Consider the following 25288-nt stretch of genomic DNA (forward strand, 5'->3'; position numbering starts at 1 on the left):
GTTTGTGTACATTCAAGGAAAACAGAACAGTAAAGCTCCATCTGATTGCTGGAAAAAGATACACTCTGCCCAGATTAACAGGCTCTAAGGGTTTTTGCTGATGGTGTTCAAAAGACATTTTCCAACCTAGCCTGCATAGCCATATAACCCTCATGTGATCAAAGCATCAGCCAGGAGCGTGTATGTGTGTGTGAGAGAGAGTGAGCTGCTGTGGAATGCATGTGTCAGCCCCACTTCAATGCAATACTGTTGTGGTCCATTATTTCAGACATAATATCCACAGTAGAGGGAAAAGACAGAAAGAGACAGAAAGCAAGAGAGATGAATGAGTGAGAAATGAAGAGATGGTGAGGTTTGAAATTCCCTCTACAAACAGATCAAAAGGAGGATAGGCTGAAATTGTGGTGTACCTCAGGTCTCTGTATTAGAACCAATAAATATACAGTGTATACAGTATACAGTATATATATATATATTCACACAAATACACATGTGATATTTTTTTTTTTCCCCAAGGAAGAAAGTCATATGGGTACGGCATGTCATGAGGGAGCGTAAATGATGATAATAATCATTTTTGGGTTCCTTTAAAGAGTTTATTCTTGTCTGTTCTTTTCCACTTCACTTACATAAAATAAGAAGATGAGGGAAGATGAGTGTGGAAAGAGAGAAAATCAAAGCAGACTGTCTGTTATTTTTTTAAAAGGGGGCAAAATTGCTTTGTTCTGACCTGCACTTGTAAAAACAGAGAGCGTCTGCTTTATAATATGCCTCACATTTTCTTCTCTTTTACTGCTCTGTGGGATCTCTCTGTCCTAAAGCAAAGCTTGGCGGGACATCCTGGACCCTGGTGCTGTCTTTCTGAAGACATGGGAGGTGTGAATCAGGGAAATTGGAAGAGAGATCATTGTCGCTGGAGCAAAGCGATCCCATATGCAAAGCCTTGAACCTCTCATTAGGACGAGACAGCAAGAAAAAGAAAAAGGGCCAGAGGCAGAGAGTTTAAATGCTTTTGCTGTCTATTTGTTCTCTTTAAACGATCCCCTATGACAACTCTGCTTTAGTAATATTGTCTCTCTCGGCCATCAGAGTTGTCAGAACCAGGTTAAAGCCTCCTCTTCGCCGCCTACACCTTTCCTAAAAATTACTGGCAGGAAGTCATCTCCATTTGCTCTGGAGAAACAACAGCAGAGGTTAAAGGGATTGTTCACCCAATAATATGAATTCTGTCATCATTTACTCACCCTCTATCTTTTTTCAGTTGTGAAGCATTATGTTTTTTTTTTAAGAAAGTTTCAGCTGTTTTTATCAATGCAATCAAGTTAAAGGGATAGTTCACCCAAATATGAAAATTTTATGTTTATCTGCTTACCCCCAGGGCATCCGAAATGTAGGTGACTTCGTTTCTTCAGTAGAACACAAACCAAGATTTTTATTCAAACCGTTTGCAGTCTATCACTCTTATAATTTTAGTGGATGGGAATCATGACTAAAACTAAATAAAACAAACACATACACAAACAAAACCGAATAAAACCCTGCAGCTCATGAAAATAAATTGATGTGAAAGAAACAAAAGATCGATCTGTGTAAGAAACTGAACAGTATTTCTATAAATTTTTAGTTCAAACTCTCCTAAGCATGTCCTCTTGAATGCATTCTAGCAGGCATGTGAGTCATCGCCTACTTCTTGCTTTATGGCGGATCGAATACGTATAAGTGCATTTCCGCCACCTATCTCTCAAGTGGACCATTGACACTACTAATTGAGATTGTAGATAGCGTGTCAATGGTCCACTTGAGAGATAGGTGGTGGTAATGCACTTATAAGTCTTCAATCTGCCATAAAGCAAGAAAAAGAAGACGCCTCATGTGCCTGCTGCTGAGAACGCCTTCAGGAGGACATGCTTATGAATCAGAGGTAAAAAAATAAATAAATAAATAAAAACCACATAGAAATATTGTTCAGTTGATTGCACAGACCGATCGTTTTGAGTCTTTAAACATCAATATATCGTCACGAGCTGCAGGGTTTCATTTGGTTTCGTTTGGTTTGTGTTCTACCAAAGAAACAAAAGTCACCTACATCTTGGATCCCCAGTGGGTAAGCAGATAAACATCAAATTTTCCTTTTTGGGTGAACTATCGCTTAAATGGGAACCAAAACAACACTGGACTACAGAGGTTTTCACTGTAAGGTCAAAAACAACCACTGAGACACTATTAAAAATACTTTTATCTTCCACAGAAACAACTGATCTCACTAACAAAAAAATTAAAGATGAAAATATTAATTGGCAAAGCTTTTTTTTTATTTCCCCAATGACAATGAGAGTAAAAAGGCACATGAAAGCTAATCCACAGAAAACTGAAGAAAACAGGTGTTCTAATGACCAAAAGGACTAGTAAACGCGTGTCCCTTTGCTCTGTACTAATATATTTTTTTCAATTCTTCAAATTTTCCTCGTCATTTGTGGAGTGCCTCTACATCTGACGTTTACAGGCCCATGGTCCCAAGCACAACTACCGATCATAACAACGTCAAATCTTTTTTACGGGCATAATTTACAACATGTGCATGGACGTGCCGAGAAATTAGAGAGAGGGAAACGGTGACAGAAGGCTTGACCCTGCAAAGCTTTATTTTGTGCTTCAATGGAAACGAGGAAGTGCTCAGTGACCAGAACCGGTGGGGGAGTGCGAGAGCGCATGACTGCAGATTTGTACATTAAACAGAGATGAGACGTGGTTACACTTAAATCATTTTGTGCAATTTCTGGCAATCTCCCTTTTTAAGTAGGATAAGTTAAGGTAGTTTTGGAAGGAGGCTTTCATGCTGTTTCCAGGAGTGCTGGTCCGGTTAGTATCACAGCAAATAAGTGTAGACTGACAATAGCTTAAAGAACCATTAGTGTTCAAATGAAATTTAGGTGTGGGGCATTTGTTAGTGGGAATGGGAAAGGCAGGCTACAAATAAGAGGGACATGACGGAAAAGAAAAAACATTGGAAACTTTAGTTTCTTTCATGTCACTCTCTGAAAATAGTGCCTTTATCCCTTTTCTTTACTAATAAAAACCCATTGGATATCTTATATATAGGAGATGTTTGCAAAGAAGGGAAAGGGAAGACCAAATATACATTTCTATACTTTATTTTTAACACTAAATAGAAAAACCTAACACATCAACAACTGTTAAGTGCATACCTTATGATATTTACTAATTTTATGAACACAAAAGATAAATCCTGCACAGTAATATAGCAAAAATATTTAATATTTGATTTTTAATGCAACAAAGGCCATCCAATATTTGTAAGCCATTTTTGGGAAATATTAAATTAAACCAATGCATTAACTAAACTAAACTAAATCAAAGCATTAATATTGAATGTTTTTGATATTTCTGGTAATGCCATATAGTTTTAGTTATTACACAAATTTAAGTCACTGAATTTAAGCTGAAAAAAACATAAGCTGAAGTTCTGAAGTTACTAAAACCTTGGTTAATATTATTTAATATAATTTTTTTTTTAACTATGTACGCATATATAAAAAAACCTGCTAAATGACAAAAGCAGTGAAATTACTAAAACTTTTGGTCTTTGTCAAACAGTGTGCCATCTTTTCTTCTTACTCTTAAAAAGTTTCTTCAGCTCTTAAAAAGTTTTTATCCTGTGTGTGATTGTATATGGGCCCGCTCCCTTCAGCTCTAGTCGGGACAGGCTTCTTTCGACAGAGGCTGTTGGGCAGGCGTCATCCATCTAGAACAGACCTTTCCCTGAACCCCAAATCCGTTCTGTTGTTTGTTTCTACACACTAGAAGGTCATGAACACAATGCATTGTGGGATGGCAAGTGCCAGGCCACTCCATCATTATGTTTGTGCAAGCGTGCGTATATGTATTCTTTATGAACCCACAGTATGCAGCCCAACCCTCTAGTTAAACACCAGCCACCACATCAATCAAACTCACCTCTTCTTACCTCCCGCACATGCACAACATTTGGCAAATAAAAAGAGCAGGATTCAGAAATCCAACATAAATGGCAGGACGTTGTGACGAATGGGGCGGTAAGGAACTTTAGCTTTGGATAAACTCTGTATGTTCAATGTCCACCTGCACAGTTTGAATCTTTGATGGAAGCAGTGTAGAGTAACCGAAGAGAATAATGAGACCACTTGAATCACAACAAACTTGGGAGGTGGTGGTCTGGATGGGCCAAAACTCCAGAAGTTTCATTTTGCTACAAAGAGGATTTGTCATTATAGAAAATGACGAAATATGACTAATAACATGGTTTAAAAAGGAATGTATATAATGTTTAACAAAACATTTGCCCGAATCAGTCATGACAAGCAATGTATACGTCATTTGATTGGGCAGCACCACACAAATTCTAATCTCTGAAAGAGAATACAAAGTGCTCTGAAAATGGAATGTCCAAATTCCTTCTCAAAGAAGGGTGGTGCTGTCAAAAGACGTGATTATTCACGTCCAAAATAAAAGTTTTTACTAACATAAAATATGAGTGTACTGTGTATATTATGTATGCATATATAAAAACACAGACATACAGTATATATTTTGAAGGTATTTATATGTATATATTTATATAACTTTTAACTATTAATTGCCTCCAAAATGTGTTAAATATATTTTAATATGGATGCAATTCATTTTTTGACAGCACTAAGAAGTGCAATGGAATGTCAGATTCCCAACATGATTCCAAAAAAATGACACCACTTGAACACAACGAACTACACAATTAATGGTAAATAATAGCATTCAGGCTATTAATCACAGAGTCTAAATTCCTGACATTATTACAAGATCCTAAAATCTTTTTGGCAAACGTTTGCTGTGACAGCTGTGTGAAACATGGCAAATGATCTTTATGCTAATCACTCACCTGCTAAACAAATGCTTACAATGCTGTTTGTGTTTGTTGATGTTGTTGTTTTTTGGTTGTTAGATACAGAAATGAGCTAGAATGAAATCATAAATGTTTGAATACATCACTAAACATCAAATATGTTCTGAATGGCTACAATTTTGTTGCTTCCTGCAACTTCTTCAGTTTAAGTGAGAACAGTAATAAAGAAATTTGATGCTGGACTCTGCTTGAAGGCTGGTTAGATGTAAAACAACTGCCTTGCTCAATTTAAGGCATGGAAATACATTTACATGAGAATTTGGACAGCCGGCATTTTAAATCTGGAAATACATTTTAGCAGATGGAACTCTATACGGTCCTCCAAAGTACTGGAACACGCATGAAGTTACATCAGTGAAAAATAAGATGAAGAGTTTCACAACACATTCAGTCTGACACATAGTTTTGGAAGAGAATTTTGCCTGATTGCAGATGTGTGGGGATTTGAACCGCTGGTGTATAATAGTATAGAGGAAGAAAAGGCATTTGAATACATATGATGTTTTTATTTAACCAAGTAGAACAGATCTCTCATTACTTGGATGGTTTGAGGAATTTTGTTACCTTTCTTTACAAGCTGCACTCTCTCTTTCTGCATCATGTCCATTTCTCTTGCCAGCGCCTTCCTCTGTCTCTCCAACTCACACCTCAGAATCCCGATACGTAGCTGCATACACTCTCTCTCTTTTTTCTGGGGAAAGAGAAAACAATGGTGGACACTTTTGGTGGATTGTATTGTTTTGTGGAAGTATGTTACTATAGATGTTACTATGTGTGTGTTTGTGTGTGTGTGTGTATGTGTGTGTATCAGACACACATATAATATATATATTTTTCCATTGCCCTCTAAAACACTTTGAAAAGAAAGCACATGCCAGAAACATTCACAATAATGTAATATAAAAGCAAGAGATTATTTTTTTAAGTAGATTACAGCAGACATCAGTGCCAGATCTCCCTCAGCTTCTCCAGCACCCAGCACAGATGAGTCCACAGCAGATCTATCTAATCAACATCTACAGCCCTGCGGCTTTCCAAGTGCACTAATGAGGACCAGTGATCTGACGAGGGTGAAAGTGAGATCAAGAGCAGATAGGAGAAGTAAGAAAGAGTGAGAGGAGAGATAACACGGAGAGAAAGTTCACTATGTCTTTAAACTCTATGATTGGTGGTGGTGATCCCTATCATAACCAGAACTGCAGAGTTTAATGCAGAGCAGCACGGAGGAGCATCTCCAAATGTTTGATCCTCATGGCCTCCAGGGTCCACTGGATACATATTTAGAATAAACGAACACTTAAACATTATGCAATTACAGAAATGCAAAGCAAGGAAATCAATTGAATGTCTTTATATACAGAGGCATAAGTGCAGGGAATTGGGAGTGGAAGTGATAGGAAGGAAATATCCAGGATCTACTGGATCTTGTATTCTTGCACTTGGCAGCTGAGGAAATGTCAATCAAAGAGATTGAGATATCACCTCTATCTTCAGATAGCTTGAGCCCTTATACGGTGGGAAAAGACCTAGATCTTGCGTGTTTACTATCAACGCCACTGGCACGACAGATGTATGACATTTAACACATAGCTAAACATTTCAAAAGCACACATGCACGCTACAAGATTTTTTACAGGGAAAAAAGTAGGGATTGATACATGTATACATGATACAATTGTATACTACTTTGTGCAAAAATAAAATAAAAAATACATTTAAAATGTAAAATGTATTATTATTATTATGAAAGTTTTTCATTTAGATATTCTTAAGATTACATTTAGTAGTTATTCAATCATTTTGTTTTTAAAAGACATGAGATTAAAGGTTATGGGGTCAACCGATTATCGGCGCCGATATGAAGCATTTTATGGTTATTGGTATCAGTCATTTTCAAAACCAATTAGCACATAAAATAATTTTTACAATTTTAAAAAGGTTTTTGTCAGAGCCCTTGTTAATCTTAATTTTGACATTATTTTTCATTTTGCACCAGACATATATATCGGTTATTGTTCTACTTGATGTGTAATAATTGGTATCGGCCCTAAAAAAACATATATCGGTCAACCCCTAGTAAAGGTAATCTACATGTAAAAATAGGCAGAAATTAACATGCCCAATTAAATATCCTATATATCCTATAATGGACAATATATCAATATCAGCTGTTAAAAAAATAAATAAATATCATAAATATAAAAACAAAAACAAAAGTCAGGTGAAAAAATACAATTAAATAAACTTAGCATATAAATAAATACATACACACATAAATAGCTCTTCTAAAAAACTAAAAATTGTCTAATTGAATACAAAAATCAAAAGATGAGTTGCAAACTAGCATATAGTTGATCTTTAAAGCAAGCACACATGGACTAAAAGCCACAAACCTTTAAGGCATGAAACTCACATCCTCTCACTCACTAAAATCACAGTCTGCTCTAATCGACAGTAATGAGAAAGTACAGAATAATTCAATTAGCACAGCAATAACCGGTACAGTGTAGTGAGCGTGCATGGGCTGATTGATTGCCTGAAGTGCCCTAATAGGCTCAAAACTGACCTGAGGCCAGGGAGAAGTGACAACATGGCTGTTTCAGCGGTAAACGCTCTGATCTGTAATCAGCTTCGCATAACATAAAGTCTGAGGGAAAACTCAAACCAGATTTTTGCTCATTAAGCGCAGTAACTGATACACTTTGCAGGAATTTCAGACCCTCGCTGACCTTTCGTGCGGTCCAGGTAGCGCTCATGTGATTGAGGGAGAGTGTCAGCTATTAGTGTAAACGTATCCTGAAATTTGACATGCAGAGAAGTCCAGAAACTTGCAAATTCGTTTTTGGAAAAGAGGAGACTTCACAGTCATTCACAGAGACTTGACGAACCACCTAAGAAAGACATGTGATAATATTCCCATCATATGTAGGCTTCAGGAGGCTTTTAGTGTATTTGGATTGTTATTGTGTGTGATATTGTTACACAAATTAACTTAGAATTATTGTACGCCGTATTGTGTTTGTTCGTAGGATACACTTCTCCACAACTTCATTTCACGTCACAATCATTTGGGTTTGAGCAACAGTGACAGGAAAAAAGAGAGGTGACTCATTCTTTGCTTTGGCCATTTAAAAAATAAAAAAAAACAACCTGGAACCAAAAAGGCTCATATGGTAAACAAAGTTTGAAAACAGAACGGCAAAACTCCAAAGATAATGACAGACCACCAAGATACTAGGACAGCTGAGATCAATAGAAGGTCCTGTGGACATCTCACCCTCTGAGAAAACAGCATTTCAACAGGTGGAGAGGCTGCCACTATACAAACACTAAGCACTTAAACATCAAAGCCAGATGGAGTGTGTGTGTGTGGTACGGGCATCTCAAGTACTGGCGTCTTTATGACTCACAAGTGTGTGAAAAGGCAAATGTGAGTCAAGGAGTCTTTCATTCTCACTCATTCAAACTATTTCTGGTGTCATTCTAGGATGTGGTACATTTCAATCCTAAAACATGTTTCAGGTACATTTAAGTTGGTCTAGCTGGTCTCTTTGTGTTTAGCTGGTTAGTTGGTTTCCCAGCTGAAAAATGCCTAAGATCCAACTATCAATGCAAGCATCTAAACAGCCTTACCAACCAGCCAAGGATGGGAGACTGACTAACCGACTAAGGCTAGCTAAAGCCATTTTTAAAGAAGGAATATGATGCTCCTGCCATAAAGACTATAGTAAACAAACTACCACAAACTACCACTTCAAATGTTTGAGGTCAGTAATATGTAAGAACATTTTAATCCAATTCCAATCCTTCCTCATGCCATCTTTCCTCTTGGCAGTCTGATGCCTCATGAATAGAAGGCACACCGTTATAAAGACAATTATTCAAAAAAATAAATATATATAAAAAGTTATTACATTATCAAAATATTAAACCACGTGGCATCTACAAAACAACTGTTGCTAGAGCAATGGTCGCTGCCTGCACTACGCTTTGGATCAGAGTTCTGAAGAATTCGAGAGAAGGAGAAAAAAATATAATGTGTGTGTGATTATGGTTATTCTGAGTGGAAGATGTCTAAGCATTTGCAGCCTACTGGGAGAGGACAGACTTTTGAAGTGTTCATTAACTAGAAAACACAACTTGAAAACCGTTTTTACAGCTGCTGACTGCCACCTCCAAAAATCCTAAATATGTTTTCCTTTTCATTCTTCTGCAGGATACAGTGAGTTTGGAAACACAAACAGAGGATTTTTTAGTGACAAGACCATGGTGATAAGTAGAGGAGGGATAACGCAGTGGGATTCGGGATCTCTAAATCCATCAAAACACAGGATACAAGAACCACCTGAGGACCTAATGGCATATTTATGAGGATCTGTGTAACACAAGATACACAACGCTAAGGCCATTTACTACACTGCTGCTTTTTGTGTTAAGTAACTAAGTACCCTGACGTCCTGTTTGAAACTGAGGGTACTTGCGCCAGCATACTGAACACTCATTCTCACCTGCAAAAACAACACTGCACTTTGCAACAGCTCAAAACACTGTTTGCAAGCTTAGCATTTTCAGAGAAATTATTTTAAAAAATTAAATGGGAATTTTGATTTTAGAGTATTTTTTTTTTACCCAATCACATTTCTTTGCAAAGAGAATATAAATAAATAAAATCTACACAAATATAGTGGGTTATTTTTCATATGTTCAAAAATTTCTTGGGTAAGTTCATTGAAGCCCAATCTGCGCAGATTTATCGCAAATACCAAACTTGTGAACAGTACACGCATATATATTACGTAAAAAAAAAAACGTATTTATTTTGGATGTAATTAATCACGAGGATTTGTTTGAAAGCACTAATATATACAGTATATACTTTTACGTTACAGCTAATAGTACATTAGTTTGTAATATTTTCCAATTGTCCTTTTAAAATACGTTCACTGATGTGAATTGCTTGTCTGTTACACTTCTAAATTGCTTATCAAAATCACGTTTATACTGCCATCCCTCAAGAAAGAGGAATTCTGTGAATTTGGAGAGACAATATCCCCACTAGAGAGTGAAGTATTGAATTTAAAATTGTGTTTGACAATCTGCTATAAAATTCTGTCAAGCATACAGCAACTGTAAATTTAGCCTTTTATATTTGCAGAGGTGCTTTACAGAGTCTTACCACCAGTGGTATGTACCAGGTGTAAAGGAAAAGAAAACCCAACAGGCCGGAGAGGATTTATGAAGTTAGAGAACATAGAAAGCATACAGAATATAAAAGTAGTCCAGAATGAATAAGAGCACACAAGCAGACCTAGACAACCCAAGCAATCCCACTAGGTTGATTTGTTGGGTCTCACCTTTTCTGTGCAGGACGCTGTTGTCCTCAGTTTCTCTTCAATTTCCTTCCCGATCTTCTGAACGGTCACCTGAGTCTGTTTAATGGCTCTCTGGGCCGTGCGCAGTCTGTGGAGGAAACACAAACATAGGATGCATTAATTTTAGGGTTGGGAATCTGAGGAAGAACTGGTTCCAAGTACTGGAACCAAATGTTTTCATGACATGAATGCAGACAGAACATTGTAATAAAATACTCAGACTGAGACTCCTTCACCACGGAAAACAGATGATGTTTTATCAGAGCTGTAAGCCTAATAAAAATACTACAAAGTCAAAAAAGGCACCGAATCTTTTATTGATTTCTGACTGTTGCTCTCAACAAGCAACATAGAAATTGCCCTGTATAGTTCAAACTACAAAACAAGAGACTCTTATGAATCTTTTTGATGAAGCAGTGAAAAAAGACTAACTAATCGGAAATGACACTTATTTTAATCTAAAACATTTTGTCTAGTTCTTAATGTCACGATGTTTAGCTTCAATAATTGTATTTATATTTAAATGAGAATGATTATGTTTATAATATGTATATATATACATATATACACACACATTAAGATATTTAGATTGTACTGAGAGGCATGAATGTTCTTCAAAAGAAGTAATTTAAAACATGATACAAAATAATGAGCAAATGATGACAACATTTTCATTTCTAGGGGAATTATTTATTTGAATTTGAAAAGTTTTGAGCGATTGTATAACAAAACCAAACTGAAACACAATCAGTGATAGGATCTTGACTTAAATCAATGGAATTAGGTCAATCAAATGAAGGACGACGGCGGACATATGTAAACACCCACACTCAGATGTAATGGAAACAGAACTGCCGCATGTGAAGGGGAGATGATCTCACATGGTGACCGATTTCAGATTTATATTTGCGGTAATTAGAGAACACATAAACTGAAACCTCATGACAGGACCGCTGGACCAAAGGGAGGTCAGGCGTTGTTTTTGTAATGTTTGTTTATTTCCCAAAGGCAATGGGCTTGTTAAGATAAACTTTTATAAAGAACAGGATTGTTAATAGATTAATAACACTGCAGATGGGTCGCCTCATTGTGCCTGTTTTTGTTTGCACCATGGTTCTCATTTGGCGCCTCATTTTCTGACTCATCTGGTTTTACAACCACACCAAATGGTTTCAATACCCATTGTTCAATCACAGTGGAATGGTGAATTTTTTTTTATTCACCTGAAAGGTGTCTTTCTAAGACAAGAGGGTACAAATATTCTGTCAAAGTGGATTAGATTGATTTTAATACAGTCCCGGAAATTTAAAAAAATTATCTGCTTGTCCAACCAGCTGCAGACATTAGACTGTAGAGTGTTAAGGAAACCTGTTAGAAAACAGTCACCAAATAAAAGCGATTCCTTTTTTGACACTAGGGGCACAAAAAACACCTCACATTTAAACTCCACAAACAACTTTTTTTTTTAAGCATCTTTACATATTCTGGTTTTCTCAGAAAAATAACAGCAGCATAAGACAACAATCTGTGAACTACAGGAGCTATCAATCAAGGCTCGATTAGACTCATATGAGCTTCCAGCACCACAAAGCCTCATGGGAAAGAGAATGAAAATAAAAAATAAAATATCCAGGCCTGTTAGAAGCCAGAAGAATGCATAGGAAAACACACGTTCATTTTTAAACTACTTTTACATTACCATAGCTGCTGTTCTCTGATTGGCTGAGCAAAGATTTTAATGTCTAAATTTGGAGATCAAGCTGCCATTTGCTGTTTGCTAGTGTATTCCCAACTCAGGAGACTTACATGAACAGCGGCTGAGAGCTCGACCACACAATCTTTCATCGATGGTGTATGATTTACTTTGTTTCGCACTCTCCTCACTCACTCAACCTCCATTAATAGTTCTTTCTCTTTGTTTTTGAACAGTAGGATTAGCACATTCACACTGGAATCCCACAAGGAGGATCGTAAATGCACATGGCTGGGTTAAAAACAAGCTAGACACGAGGCAGAAGTTAATTAGCACACAAAATACAGCTGTTGTGCGGTTACAGTCCATTTATGTAGATGATTGCAGATTTCAACAAAGGAGTCAAGGCTAGTCTGTTTTGGCCATGATGAAGGGTGTCATAACTACACCATCTAGTTGTTTCCAATGAAAGTCACTCAAAATTTGCTTTGTATTCTAAAAAAAAAATGCTTATGCTGCACCACTCAAAAGTTTGGGGTGAGAAATTAATCATTTTATTCAACAGGGACGCATTAAATTAGTAACAGCAGACTTTTACATTGTTAAAAATAATAATATTTAGATATTTTAAATGCAGCCTTGGTGAGCAGAAGAGACTTGGGATATATCGCTTACATTAAATATATATCACAGAAGCTGTTTTACCAGATGTTTGACTTCAAAAGTGAGAAATTGACTTTTATTTAGCACAGCTCAAGATAGTCGCTAGTAATGGGTTTCGATATGTCGTGTTCTCAGGTCTATGAGCCTCCTTGGTTTTAACAGATTTTGAGAAATCCTGGGAAAACTGCAAGCACCACATGGAGCGTAACAGGGAGATATTTTCTTTCACATGCTGACAAAAACCTTGCAATGTATCCTCCCATCTGTGGGGCATTTTGAATACATTGGGGTGGGGGGGCTGCAACGAGTCCTTTGATACACTGTTTTATGATTTTTCTAGCAATGCTTTCTTCCCAATGCTCTTAGGCTGATGACTTCATAAGCTCACACGTCATTCGTTAGCAATTATCGAATTGCAGCAATTCAATTAGAGGTCCAAGAAAGAACTGAGATACGGCCAGCTTCTGATCCAGACCATCAAGATTCTCCTATGGCTGGCTTTAGAGAATTCAAAGAGTTTGTTGACAAAGGTTAAGTGCCAATATCAACACAGTGGAACAATGCAGACTAATACTCCCTGAGCAATTCATCTGGGTTACATTTCAGCCCTCCTGTGACCACACGGGTCCAAAACTAGACCTTAAACCAAGCTAAAATACTCTACATCTGCTAAGAAGTACATTCCTTTAAAATCCAAAATGCTCTCGCTCTTATTTGGGGCCTCCTCTTTCCTCGTCTCTCACTTTTCCCAGCAGCACTCTGCATGAGCTGACCAGGTCATAAATCACCAGGCCTTTAAAATCTACCCTTTAACAACTTCACACAGCGACGGGAAATAATTTTTTACGTGTCTCACTCTCTTGTCATATGCTGGGTGATATGGCATATCGATAAGTCAATTCAAAGCTGATTTGACATCTTTATCATCACCGTGATTGAGATGAAGAAATCGGATAGGCCACTTCCCCCAGGTGAGCGGCAGTTATCACCCAATCGGATTTCATGCATGTCTGCACTCTTATCAGCCCTCAACACATCAGCCAGTCAACACCTATCTCCCCCAGCCAATCAGAGAAGGGCACAGGAGGTTACCCAGCAACTGGCACGTCACCTCAGACATCAAACACACACAACTTTCAGCGAGTCAAGTGGTAAAAAACCTTTTGCAATTGTCATCACAATATTTAGAAAATCTTAACAACTGTCCCTATGGAACACCTAAGCAACTACATTACAATACTTTATTTTTTTTAATGCATTTAGCAGACGCTTTTATCCAAAGTGACTTACATTGCATTCAGGCTAACATTTTTCTCCTAAGATGTGTTCCCTGGGATTCGAACCCCCAAACTAGCGCTTGCTAAGCAATGCTCTACCACTTGAGCTGCAGGAACACTAGTAACTTAAGTAACACCATAACTACCTAAAGTTATGCCCAACACCCTAGCAACACCCTGGCAACCACAATGAACAGAAGAGAGGCATTAAAACCAGAAGAAGAAGGACTGGATGCGGGAAAAAATTATAATAAACATAGAAAAGCATTAACTCCTTGACCTGAAACATGAATTAATTCATTCCAGAGTTGCTGGAACAAGAACAGAGATGCATTACAGTAAACAGTGTTCTCTCTTTCGTTTCAACTTTCAACATTTACCTCTTGGTGTGTTTATGTATTTACCGTTCAGTGATAACCAAATAAATCTCGACTAGTGTTTGTTTGCAGGACAGCAGCGCAGCATTGTAAAACCAGGCTGAAAATAAAACAGGAAATGAAAACAAAGACAGATGGTACATGAGAAGAACAAAGATGCGCTCTGAGAGGTTTTGACGGACCCCTTATGTCATATCCTGAAACGGCCCAGACAGAATGGAGCTGATCAAACACAATTACATTTTGCTGCCCAATCGTGACATTGTTTGCCGCTGGTAAAAATGAAGATCCTAAACGGCCCACTGGAAGAAAAATACCCAAATTCAAGTTACTGTTCTTCATTTCTCACTCCCATTTGTCTTCTTTTCTAGCTGATATACAGAACCTCCTACTTTCTTACAGAAAGTGTAAAAAATTTACTTTTAAAGTAATATGTTCAGTTTTCTTTTTTATGTGCTTTATTTCAATCACAGTTTTACTAATTTTAGTACCCCAACTTAAACTTATTTCAGTGTTTTTTTTCTTTTCTTTTTTTTAGTTTCTGCAACAAACATTAATATTTTATTTCAGCTTTATTTCAATTTCCAAAAATTATTTTTAATAGTTAAAGCTAAAACACTAGACTTTATTGGTACAGGGACATATTAATAAAAAAAATAAAAAAAAATAGAAATGAAAGCTCAATTTTTTTTATTTATTGATCTAATAAACAAACTTTACTGCTTTAGTAAATTTTACCCTTTTTAAAAAATATAATAATTCGTACTTTATTTTATTAATATTTAATTTTCCTTCGGAAAGTACAATGTACAGTAATTTACCTACATTTACACATTACCTGACAGAACTCCTTAAAAATGTACAATTATTAACTTATTTTTTTAAAATAACCTTTGCACCCATTTTATAGAATGGCTTCCATATAATTTCCATATAATTTCACCTTTCACTTTTTAAGCAAATGTACCCATGGAACATTCCTCGGATCACTGTGTGTGTGTGTGTGTGTGTGTCTGTGTGTGCGTGTCTGTGTGTGTGTGTGTGTGTGTGGAAAAGACAAAGAAAGGAAATGAAATCCAGTCTGTCTCGTCTGTATCTACAAAATGAAGGGATGAAAAATGTTTTCTGTCTCTTTTTTTTTGTTTTTATAAATGCTGATAAATGCCCTTATATCAAGTGACGGCCAGTGTTCTGCTGTTTTTGCCAGTGCTTTCTGTCCTCTTTCCATCCTGAAGATACGGGTCAAACACACACACTGCCAAAGCCACAGATCTGCCAACATATCACGCATAATTTACTTTAAAGAACACTTAGATCCAGTATAAACTAATGCTTCAACTCAACCTGCTTCTCCCAAAAAAAGCTTTTCACTCATTGCACTGGTATGACTATACCCAAGGTGTCACTGATCAATACGGTTTTCATCATAGGCTAATGATTACACTCACAGTATATAAATCAAAGATAACGTATGCAGCCTTCGCAATGGAATCAGACATTTTAGGTTGTGCTTATGAAAACACGTCACATCTGTTAACCTGCGTCCAAATATCCCATCCACAAAAAAAAAAAAAAAAAAGACACTTTCTCTGCACAGTGACACGACACAAAAAAATCAAGAGGGCAAACAACTTGAAGGGATGTGAGCCTGAACGGAAAAGAAAACAAACACGCAACTATCTCCAGTGGACCCCTACCTGCTGCTCAGACCAGGAGAATGTCAACACACGCCTCCATCTCCACACACCTCAGATCTCGCCATTGTCTCCAGTACTGCAGGGGCAGATAAGATTGTACCTCATGGAAAAATTTTAGGCTCTGGCCTTCCTGCCTTTTCATTGCAGAGAGACAACCAATCCTTTGACACTTCGCCATGACATCATCTGTGATCATTTTTGCACAATAACAGATTATTTTAAGGATATTTTGGCTCAGTCAGGATAAATTTAAGCCTGTAGATGAGTAATCTTGGGTTTTGTCTGTTGGCACCTTGGAATTACAACCAAAAAGGATATAAATTGATGCCAATTACTTTTTTTTTTTTTTTTTTTTACAGCTGGAAAGCTACAAATCCTACGTTGGTTAAGGGAAAACAGCCTTTTCAAAGGAATCATCCATACTGGGTCGTGCTTATCAAAATACACCACACATTTTAACCTGTGTTCAAATAGACTTCACAAAAAAACTCACAAGACCCCTTTTTTGTGCAGTGAAGAATTACTGTTTAATTAAATAAACAAGGCCATCTCCTTAGTGTGAGCCAAAAAGCTTTCCTTTATTTTTATAACTGGACCAAGAGGGAAAATTCCTTGACAAATCCAGCTGCAGGAGTTCGAGATCTGCAGCTTAGATCATGTAAGCTGCAGATTTGCTGTTTTCAGGTCCACAAATTACCAGACCCTCCAACTCACGGCAAGGAGACATTCAGGTTCGACTGACCCTTACATCAATGTCTCTCTGCACATTCAGCTCCAGTGCTGCACTCTGTCCCAAGTTAGATTATTATAGCTTTGGGACTGCGCTCCATTATGAGCGTTACATAAATTTGTATAAAAACATTACACAGTCATTCAACCCAACGGAAGGGGAAATAAAATTAAGCACACACATAGCAACTCTACAGCGCATGCCAAGGGATGGAGCAAACTGAACAAACGCAGTCTACATGAACCCAGAGTGACAAGACTTTACCCTGAAGGTCAAAAATTAAATATAGAAAGGGAGGCATTTCAAAACAAAGAGAGCTAACTTGTTGTGCTTCCTATGTGGGCAGCTGTCTACGTAATCAGCATTCAAAACCAATAAGAGCAAGTCATAACTTAAAAAGTATTAAATAAAAGTATTCATTTTAAAAAACAAAAATCTTACTGCCCCCAAACAGTGCGTGTATGTGTATATATATATATATATATATATATATATATATATATATATATATATATATATATATATATATATATATATATTCCATAGAAATACACTTACTTGTTGGTTTAACAATTTACATATGTCACATTTATTGTCCAATTACAAATAATATTTCAGCGAAATGCAAATTTTATTTTTAATTATTTATTGCGCTCCTACTTCATTGCTCTCCTGTCTGTTTGGCACTCATGGGCATGGCGGAGCTCATTCTAAATGTAGTCTGTGAAGCTTAATGGAGAATAGCAAAGCAGAGGGATCCAAATTCCTTGACACCTCTAAATGCCTTGACCCAAGCCTCAGTCCATTCCTTGTGAAGTACACTCAAATTCTTGAATCGATTTTGCTTGACAATCCTCATAAGGCTACGGTTATCTCGGTTGGTTGTGCAACTTTTTCTTCAACACACTTTCCTTCCACTCAACTTTTTGTTAACATGCTTGGATACAGCACTCTGTGAACAGCCAGCTTCTTTGGCAATGAACGGTTGTAGCTTACCCTCCTTGTGAAGGGTGTCAATGATTGTCTTCTGGACAACCTTCAGATCAGCAGTCTTCCCCATGATTGTGTAGCCTAGTGAACCAAACTGAGAGACCATTTGAAGGTTCGGGAAACCTTTGCAGGTGTTTTGAGTTGATTAGCTGATTGGCATGTCACCATATTCTAATTTGTTGAGATAGTGAATTGGTGGGGGTTTGTTAAAATCATCACAATTAAAAGAACCAAATGACTTAAACTACTTCAGTCTATGTGCACTGAATTTGTTTAATACACGTGGTTCACAATTGGAGTTAAATTACTGAAATAAATTAACTTTTCCATTACATTCTAATTTATTGAGATGCAACTGTAAACTATATGTAATGAAACTATATACTGTACTGTATCTCACAAGTTTTTAAAGCCCTTAATATAACGCTAGTCACGTTTAGACCAAATTGGATGATGCACTTTCTCCGCAGCAGAAAATATATATTGATATATCATATAAACTCGATATACTGCCCAGTCCTACGTCATATGATGCAATTTCATGCTTTCCCTTCTCTTTGTGTTACAAGCTGTTAATGCATACATAAGATTCGTAAAGTTCCAAAGATGAAGGTCTAAAATCCAAAGACACCTTAAACACCTAAAATGCCTCATTCTCACTGTAGTATTGTTGCCGCCACCACCATGGAAGCTGATATTCCAAATATGGTAAGGGACGTAACATTTTCGTCTCACCCTTGAGGTATTCGGTCAATAACAACACACTGGATAGATGGCCAATCAGAGCACACCACGCTTTTCACAATGAAGAGCTGTGTAAAAATTTACGGGTGTCAGAAAGAAGAGGCAGAGAGGAGCAACAATAATGTACGGTAGGTAGAAAATAATTAGTGCTGTAAAATGATTAATCGCAATTAATCACATCCAAACTCAAAGTTTTTGTTTATATAATATATATGCATGTAATGGTTATATTTATTATGTGTGTGTGTGTACATATATTTAAGTAAAATGTTGTTTATATATTAAATATATTTATAATATAAATTTAATGAATATAAATATATACATATTTTTATATATATATATATATATACATACATATATACATACACACACACACATGTATACTGTATGTGTGTATTTATATATACATAATAAATATATACAACACACATATATATATATAATTATGTAAACAAAAAAATATTTTGTTTTGTTTTATTTTTAAAAGCACTAAAAATTTGTTTTTTGAACCTTAAACTGCGCAAACACATTGCATTACACCAAATACACATCTTTATAGTGTCATATGACCCCTTTAATGTGCACAGGCCTTGTAGAAAGTAATGGAGAGATGCTGATGCACTTGATCCCTTTATTAAAGCTTCTCTATAAGCGGTGCTCCAATATCCCCTTATGCCTTCTCTACACTATTATTAACACAACCTCCCACAAAGCCCTGAGAGACCAAAACACCAGCATCCATTTTCAGCCCGCCAATGCGGAGGTTAAGGCTGAGTTTGTTTTTCCATGAGGCATGGCAAGTGTTACTGGTCCTCAAGGTTGTTGCTTCGGGGTTTTAGAGGCTACCATGAACCCAGCTGTTAAAGTTGTACCCGATAATACGGTCCAGAACCATGCCCTTTGGCAGGGGTTGAAAGGCACTAAAAGCAGGAAAGGCTTATCGCCACACAAACCACGGGGTCACACTCTACTCCCTGAACTTTGCCTTACAACATCGCCTCTATTCTTCAATGGCTACTTTATTTATGAAAGTGAGGAAAATCAAACTGAAAACCTTCAAGAAGGAAAAAAAATAGTGCTGGGCAACAATTAATCGTGATTACATTCACATTTATGCATTCAGCAAACGCTTTTATTTAAAGCGACTTACAGTGCATTCAGGCTATTCATTCTTTTACCAGAATGTGTGTTCCCTGGGAATTGAACCCATGACCTTGTGCACTGCTAACGCTATGCTCTACCACTGAGCCACAGGAACACTAACAATCCAAAATAAACTTTTATGTGTATAGAGCCCTGCACAGGCATCAGATTTAGGCCCATCCTCACAACACTGACTCAGAAAACACTAGTTTATTAGTAAATAATTCAAATATCTCCTTATTATTTCTTCCTGTCACATTTATGGTAATTACTTTTGCAGGTGCTTTGCGGGAAGCTTATGCATATTGTGTGCATTTGAACGCAGAACTGTTCAGCTGCGCCGATGGCATGCACCATACTGCTGCTGCTGGACACTAAACAACATCATTAATTGATGGATGTCAAAAAAAAGAAAAATAAGGAGTAGCCAAAATACAGGCCTGAGACCTGGTCTGAACTGTGACGTGAAAATTGGCCCAAAACCCAGCCCGAGGGTTCAAAAAAAAGTCAGGCTGAAATGCAGGGCTCTATTTGTGTACATAATATACTTTATGCGTGTGTACTGTGTATATTTATTAGGTACATTTAAATACACACTTGCTTGTATATATTTAAGAAAAATATTTTGTTTATATACGAAATGTATATATAATATAAAATTATATGAATATAAATATATACATGTAAATACATTAAAATATTTGCAAAATGTATACTGTATGTGTATGTCTTTATATATATTTACATAATAAATATACACAGTACACCCACATCTATTATATACACAAAAACTTATTTTGGATGTGATTAATCATTGCCCAGCACTAACAAAAAAAGCAATTTTGAGTGAACATCTAAAAGGAACATTCGTCCAAAATGTTCAAACAGTAAAGAAAAAGAAAAAATACAACCGCAGAAGGCAGAATCTGATGGAGAACATCCAAAAAATTTGGACGTAATACACTAGATTTAGTCATGTTACAAAGAATACATGTCTAGATATGACAGCTCTTCAGACCCAGAAAGGATTTTGAAAGAAAGTGTTGATTATACCCAGTGTGAACCAGCTGTGAGGGGTGATGGGAGATAAAAAGTTGAATTCATACATGAGCAGGAATTTCCTTTGGTTTGCTTAAGCCTCGCTGAGATCATTTCCTTTATAAGAAAGTACAGGAAGGAACCAGGAACCAAAGAAAGCGTTGAGGCCTGCGAAACACCTTTTCCATAGACACAAAGCTGCTTTGGCCCACTAACACACAATCGTAAAACAAATGCAAAAGAAAACACTCCTTACAACAGTGCTTTGACAACTAAGACTGATTTAGAATGTCCACTTTATTCCCCACGAGCGGCCCGGTATACCATGACGGACGGGCTGCTCGCCCTAGAGTAGCATAAATCGCACATGCAGAGGAAACATTTTGCTTTTGATTAATGATTCATTTTATTTGGAGACTAACTACTTTGATACTTTGTTTTTCCTCTTTTCCTCTCGGTTTTATTGCTACTTGAAGATTGTCAGGTTGAGTTAATCGCTGACAACACGGCACTGTCAATCAAAAACAAATGTTTCCTCAATGCTAATAACAACCGCTAACCATCCGCCCATTCAACACGGAGCACGACAAGAGGCGATTTTATGCCAAATTGCTATTCAGACTTTACACACACGGTCTCTACTACGTGTATTTCTTACAAACAAACAGAATACCGCCAAAACATAATCACATGAAATCAATCTGCACTGATTACGAAACAGACAAGTTTAGTCCAGTGACAAAATGAATGACTCTTATGAGTCAGTTGTTTTTACTGAATCAAAGACGTGTTGCACAACCAGTATAGTCTGATGCCCAAACGAATGATTGTTGAGTCTGTTCTCCTCAGTGAATCAAAAAAATAAAGCGCAGCCAGTGTAGTCTGACTCCCAAATGAATGACACTTATGAATCTGTTTTGTGAATAAAAAGCATATAGCACTGTCGGTGCAGTCTGATTCTTAAACGAATGACTCTTATGAGCCAGTTCTGTAATAAGGCCAACCACTGTAGTCAACTGATTACCAAACATATAACTCTTCTAAGTTGGAATGAAACATACAACACAGTGTAGTCTGACTGACAAATTAATGATTAATTGAGCTGGTTCTTTTTAGTGAATCAGAATAATATTGCACAACCAGTATAGTCAGATAATTGAACAAGTGGGAATTTTTTTTATAGTTACTGAAATTTCATTTGACAACAAATGAGTTTTTCAAGGGTATTTCATAGAAATAAATGAACATTACCAGATTTTTCTTTTTTTTTTTTTTCACTTGTTGTTTCAGATATATTATAGTGCAATGAATGGATTGCATTTATGCCACCACATCAAAGACTTGTCATAAAAAATCCTTTGTACGCAAAATAAAAATTCTAATATTTGAAATGTACTCATTAATAAAATCTCAGCTAGTAGTAGAATATTTATTTATCCATCTATCCTTAAATTACTAAAAGAACTGTTAAGAAACTGAAATCATGAAGAGGAACTGAAAACATTAAATTCTTTGCAATTTCCATCCAGGCACCAAACATTTTTTTTTTCTCCCATTATTTCATTTTTAACACAGACGTCTTTCCAAAAACTAAACAAAAAAAAAAACTAAACATCCCATGCATGTTTCTGTCAGTCGGCGTGTGCATACAAATATGCAACCTATGCGTGAGATTTCAGAATCTCGGTCAAGATATGGGCCCACCTCAGGCCAAAGCCAAGATATTGCACAGACTCCTAATCAAGACTACCAAGAGACTCACAAACACCATCACACATAGAGAGCAACAGCCTCCAGCAAGCTCTAGATCACCGTACTACAGCACAGCGCTGAGGGGCTGCCCTACATTCCACACCAGAAAATATGCACATGGCCGTTGAGGTGCGCATGAATGAAGGTCTGGGAAACTAAACAATAATGGAGCGTTTACAGCTTGTGTGCTTCTCAACAACATCTGTGGGATCAAAGAGGTTTCTTCAGATATATAATGTTGACACTGTAACACTGCAGAAGTGTGTTCACACAGATAAATCTGAATATGGGAAGTGTGTCACAGTTACTTAACACTCTCGTCTTTCCAAAACATATTTGGATTAGAAGAGAGCTGCTGCCATCTGGTGCTGCAGTCAAGCTACAGCAGAACATTAAGCCAACATCAACGCTATGACAAGGTGGACTCATTTTTATTCCTTGATTTCCTGCGCTCCTCATCCATCAGGTCTTTTATCCAAGGATTACAGCTTTCCAAGACTGCAAAAACATCAGTCATCTTTGGCAGAAGAATGAGACGCCACCCTGCAGCAGGGGTCCAATTTGGGGGAAAAAAATGCACAGAGCGCTATCTGGCGGACGAGGAAGGGAACGTTTCTTGACTTTGATGAGGAAACTGCTTCTGGGTCTCAGATGGGAGGATAATAAAATTCTGGAAAGCAACTGAGGGAGTTTCATTGGAGCTGCACATGTGTTAAGAGCAAATGCTGTTCCCGTAGGAATGAAATTCCTATTTTTCACGCAACAGCCAGCGCTGTGTTAATAAAATCAAAACACTGCAGATGCATTATTATTATGATTAGTCTTTAAACAACTACACTTTTGTAGAATTTTATCATATTGTTTCCCCTTAAGTACAAAATTTTGGAAGGAGCTTTGCACTGTGAATGTAAAAGTGAAATAAAACCAGAAAGTCCTGTTTTCTATCAGAATTTATTTTTAAACTGAGCCTGTCTCACCTCAGTAAAGAGAAAACACTGTAGGAGTTTCTGACAGAGCTCTGGTCCACCTGAAGCAAACTGTTCTTCTTCCTGTCAGAGTTTTCCTGTGGGAAAGAAAACAGCCCATGAGTTTTCACAAAGAGTCTCTTCTTACCGTATGAAGAATGAAAAACCCAAGAGATATGAGTGAATTCGAGCTCTGATAGATGACAAGGTTTGAAGATGGCCTGGATACCTTCTGATCAAACTCAGCTGCATAGTAGCCATCGTTCAGTCCAAAGATGATCTCATTTGGACTTCTTGAGCGAATCTGATGCAAAATAAACAGAAAGAAATAACAGTTTTGTTTGGATGTGTATTTAAACCAAAATTGACAACCGAAATCAAAGACTCAAACTCTTTTTTATTAGGAAAAAAAGGGAAAGAAAGAGATGCGAGTGTGAATGTATACATTTGACTCCTCACCTGTTGTCCTGTGTATCTTAGCCCATCTAGGTTGACCTTCCACTCAATAAGCAGTTGGTACTGTTCTTCCCTCCCACCCCATATTCTCACCACAAAACACGACACAGATGTGTCCAAGAGATCTGGAAGCATTGCGAAATCTAAGCTCCTCCATGTTGGGTTCTGAAAAAACACAAACAAACTAAAATTATGAACACATGCAAGGTCAAATAACTTTGTCCTGCTACTACGGATACAGATTTTCCCTTACCGGGCATCAATAAACTGATAACGACATACATTCAGCCACGATATATGATCAAAGACAACGGCAATTTAGACTGTGAAACATACTGATTTTGTTAATAATAATGCATGAGCGTGGCCTGTCATCATAGTCAATGATGCAGCAAAATGAAGCCAAGCTTTCAAAGACTGACAGCAGAAACAGATTTGTGAAACTGGAGGTTAAAAAGGGTCTTCCTCCAAAAGGATGTGCAGCTGACAAAACTAGCATAATAGTCACTAGGTCAGCAGAAATAAATACAAAACAGCCATCAACTTGACCACCCGAGTGTATGAAATGAAGGGATGATTATATGATTATTTCACAAAAGAGGAAAGCGTTACAGAAGGACAGGAAGTCAATAAGTAAGGGAAATTAAGAAACCAAAAAAGGGGAAGAGTGGTGCACGTTTTTGACCATGTTGAACAAAACAGTATCGGATACAAAGGTTTATATTAGTCCTTTGAAATGATTTTAAACAGTCAAATATACAGTTGGTCTCTAAACAGACTGTGTGTGTGGTTATTTCAAAACTACCGCAATTCTGATCTGCTGTAATGTCCAATTTTTGCTCTAATAACCTTGAAGACGAGCAGGGAGATGCAATAGACAAAATTACAGACCACCAGCCATGATATAACACTTAACTGAATGAACATTGACTTGTAAAAGTAATAATAAACAACTACATTCAATAGAGCTCTGCCTACTTCATAAATAGAAAGAAAAGCACGCCCAGAATTAAAGAACAGGCCTCCAGCTGTAAACTTGTCTTTATAGCTGTGTCATTTAATCTGAAAACACACTAATAAATACAGCATTCACAGCCTATAATACTTCAAATCATTACCATTATTATTAAAATGTTCCTTACAGTCTAGATAACAGACCAGAACACAATATTTAAATCATGTTTATATAAATCACATATGCTAAATATAATTGTATGCTTTTATGTATTGTGCGGTCATTTTCTTCACACTTCAGCGGTTGCTATGCGTCAATGTTTTTCAGCAGAATAACAGGCTTGGACAGAGTGACCACATGGTCGTTAAACTGCTTTCCAGTCTCCAATGACGGGAGAAACATCCGTTCGAGAGGCTCAGAGGCCCACTTGGTGTATTAAAATAAAAAGATTGTTTCAAAAGTGAAAGGTTGCTGGTGCGACCCCGAAAAGCCCA

At 37.0% G+C, this 25288-nt stretch overlaps 1 protein-coding gene across 2 annotated transcripts in view; it reads right to left on the reverse strand.

Annotated features, from left to right (window-relative positions):
• Positions 1-25288, reverse strand: part of uvrag (UV radiation resistance associated gene) — a 96672-nt gene that overhangs the window by 64421 nt on the left and 6963 nt on the right. For both annotated transcript variants that reach the window (XM_052567237.1, XM_052567236.1), the window contains 5 exons: positions 23843-24004; positions 23613-23687; positions 23396-23481; positions 10294-10399; positions 5504-5630 (listed from right to left, as the gene is read on the reverse strand). In XM_052567237.1, the coding sequence (XP_052423197.1) occupies positions 5504-5630; positions 10294-10399; positions 23396-23481; positions 23613-23687; positions 23843-24004 (556 nt within the window). The remainder of the gene's footprint in view (positions 1-5503; positions 5631-10293; positions 10400-23395; positions 23482-23612; positions 23688-23842; positions 24005-25288) is intronic.

Source organism: Carassius gibelio, chromosome B10 (assembly GCF_023724105.1).
Source record: "Carassius gibelio isolate Cgi1373 ecotype wild population from Czech Republic chromosome B10, carGib1.2-hapl.c, whole genome shotgun sequence".
Taxonomy (NCBI): domain Eukaryota; kingdom Metazoa; phylum Chordata; class Actinopteri; order Cypriniformes; family Cyprinidae; genus Carassius; species Carassius gibelio.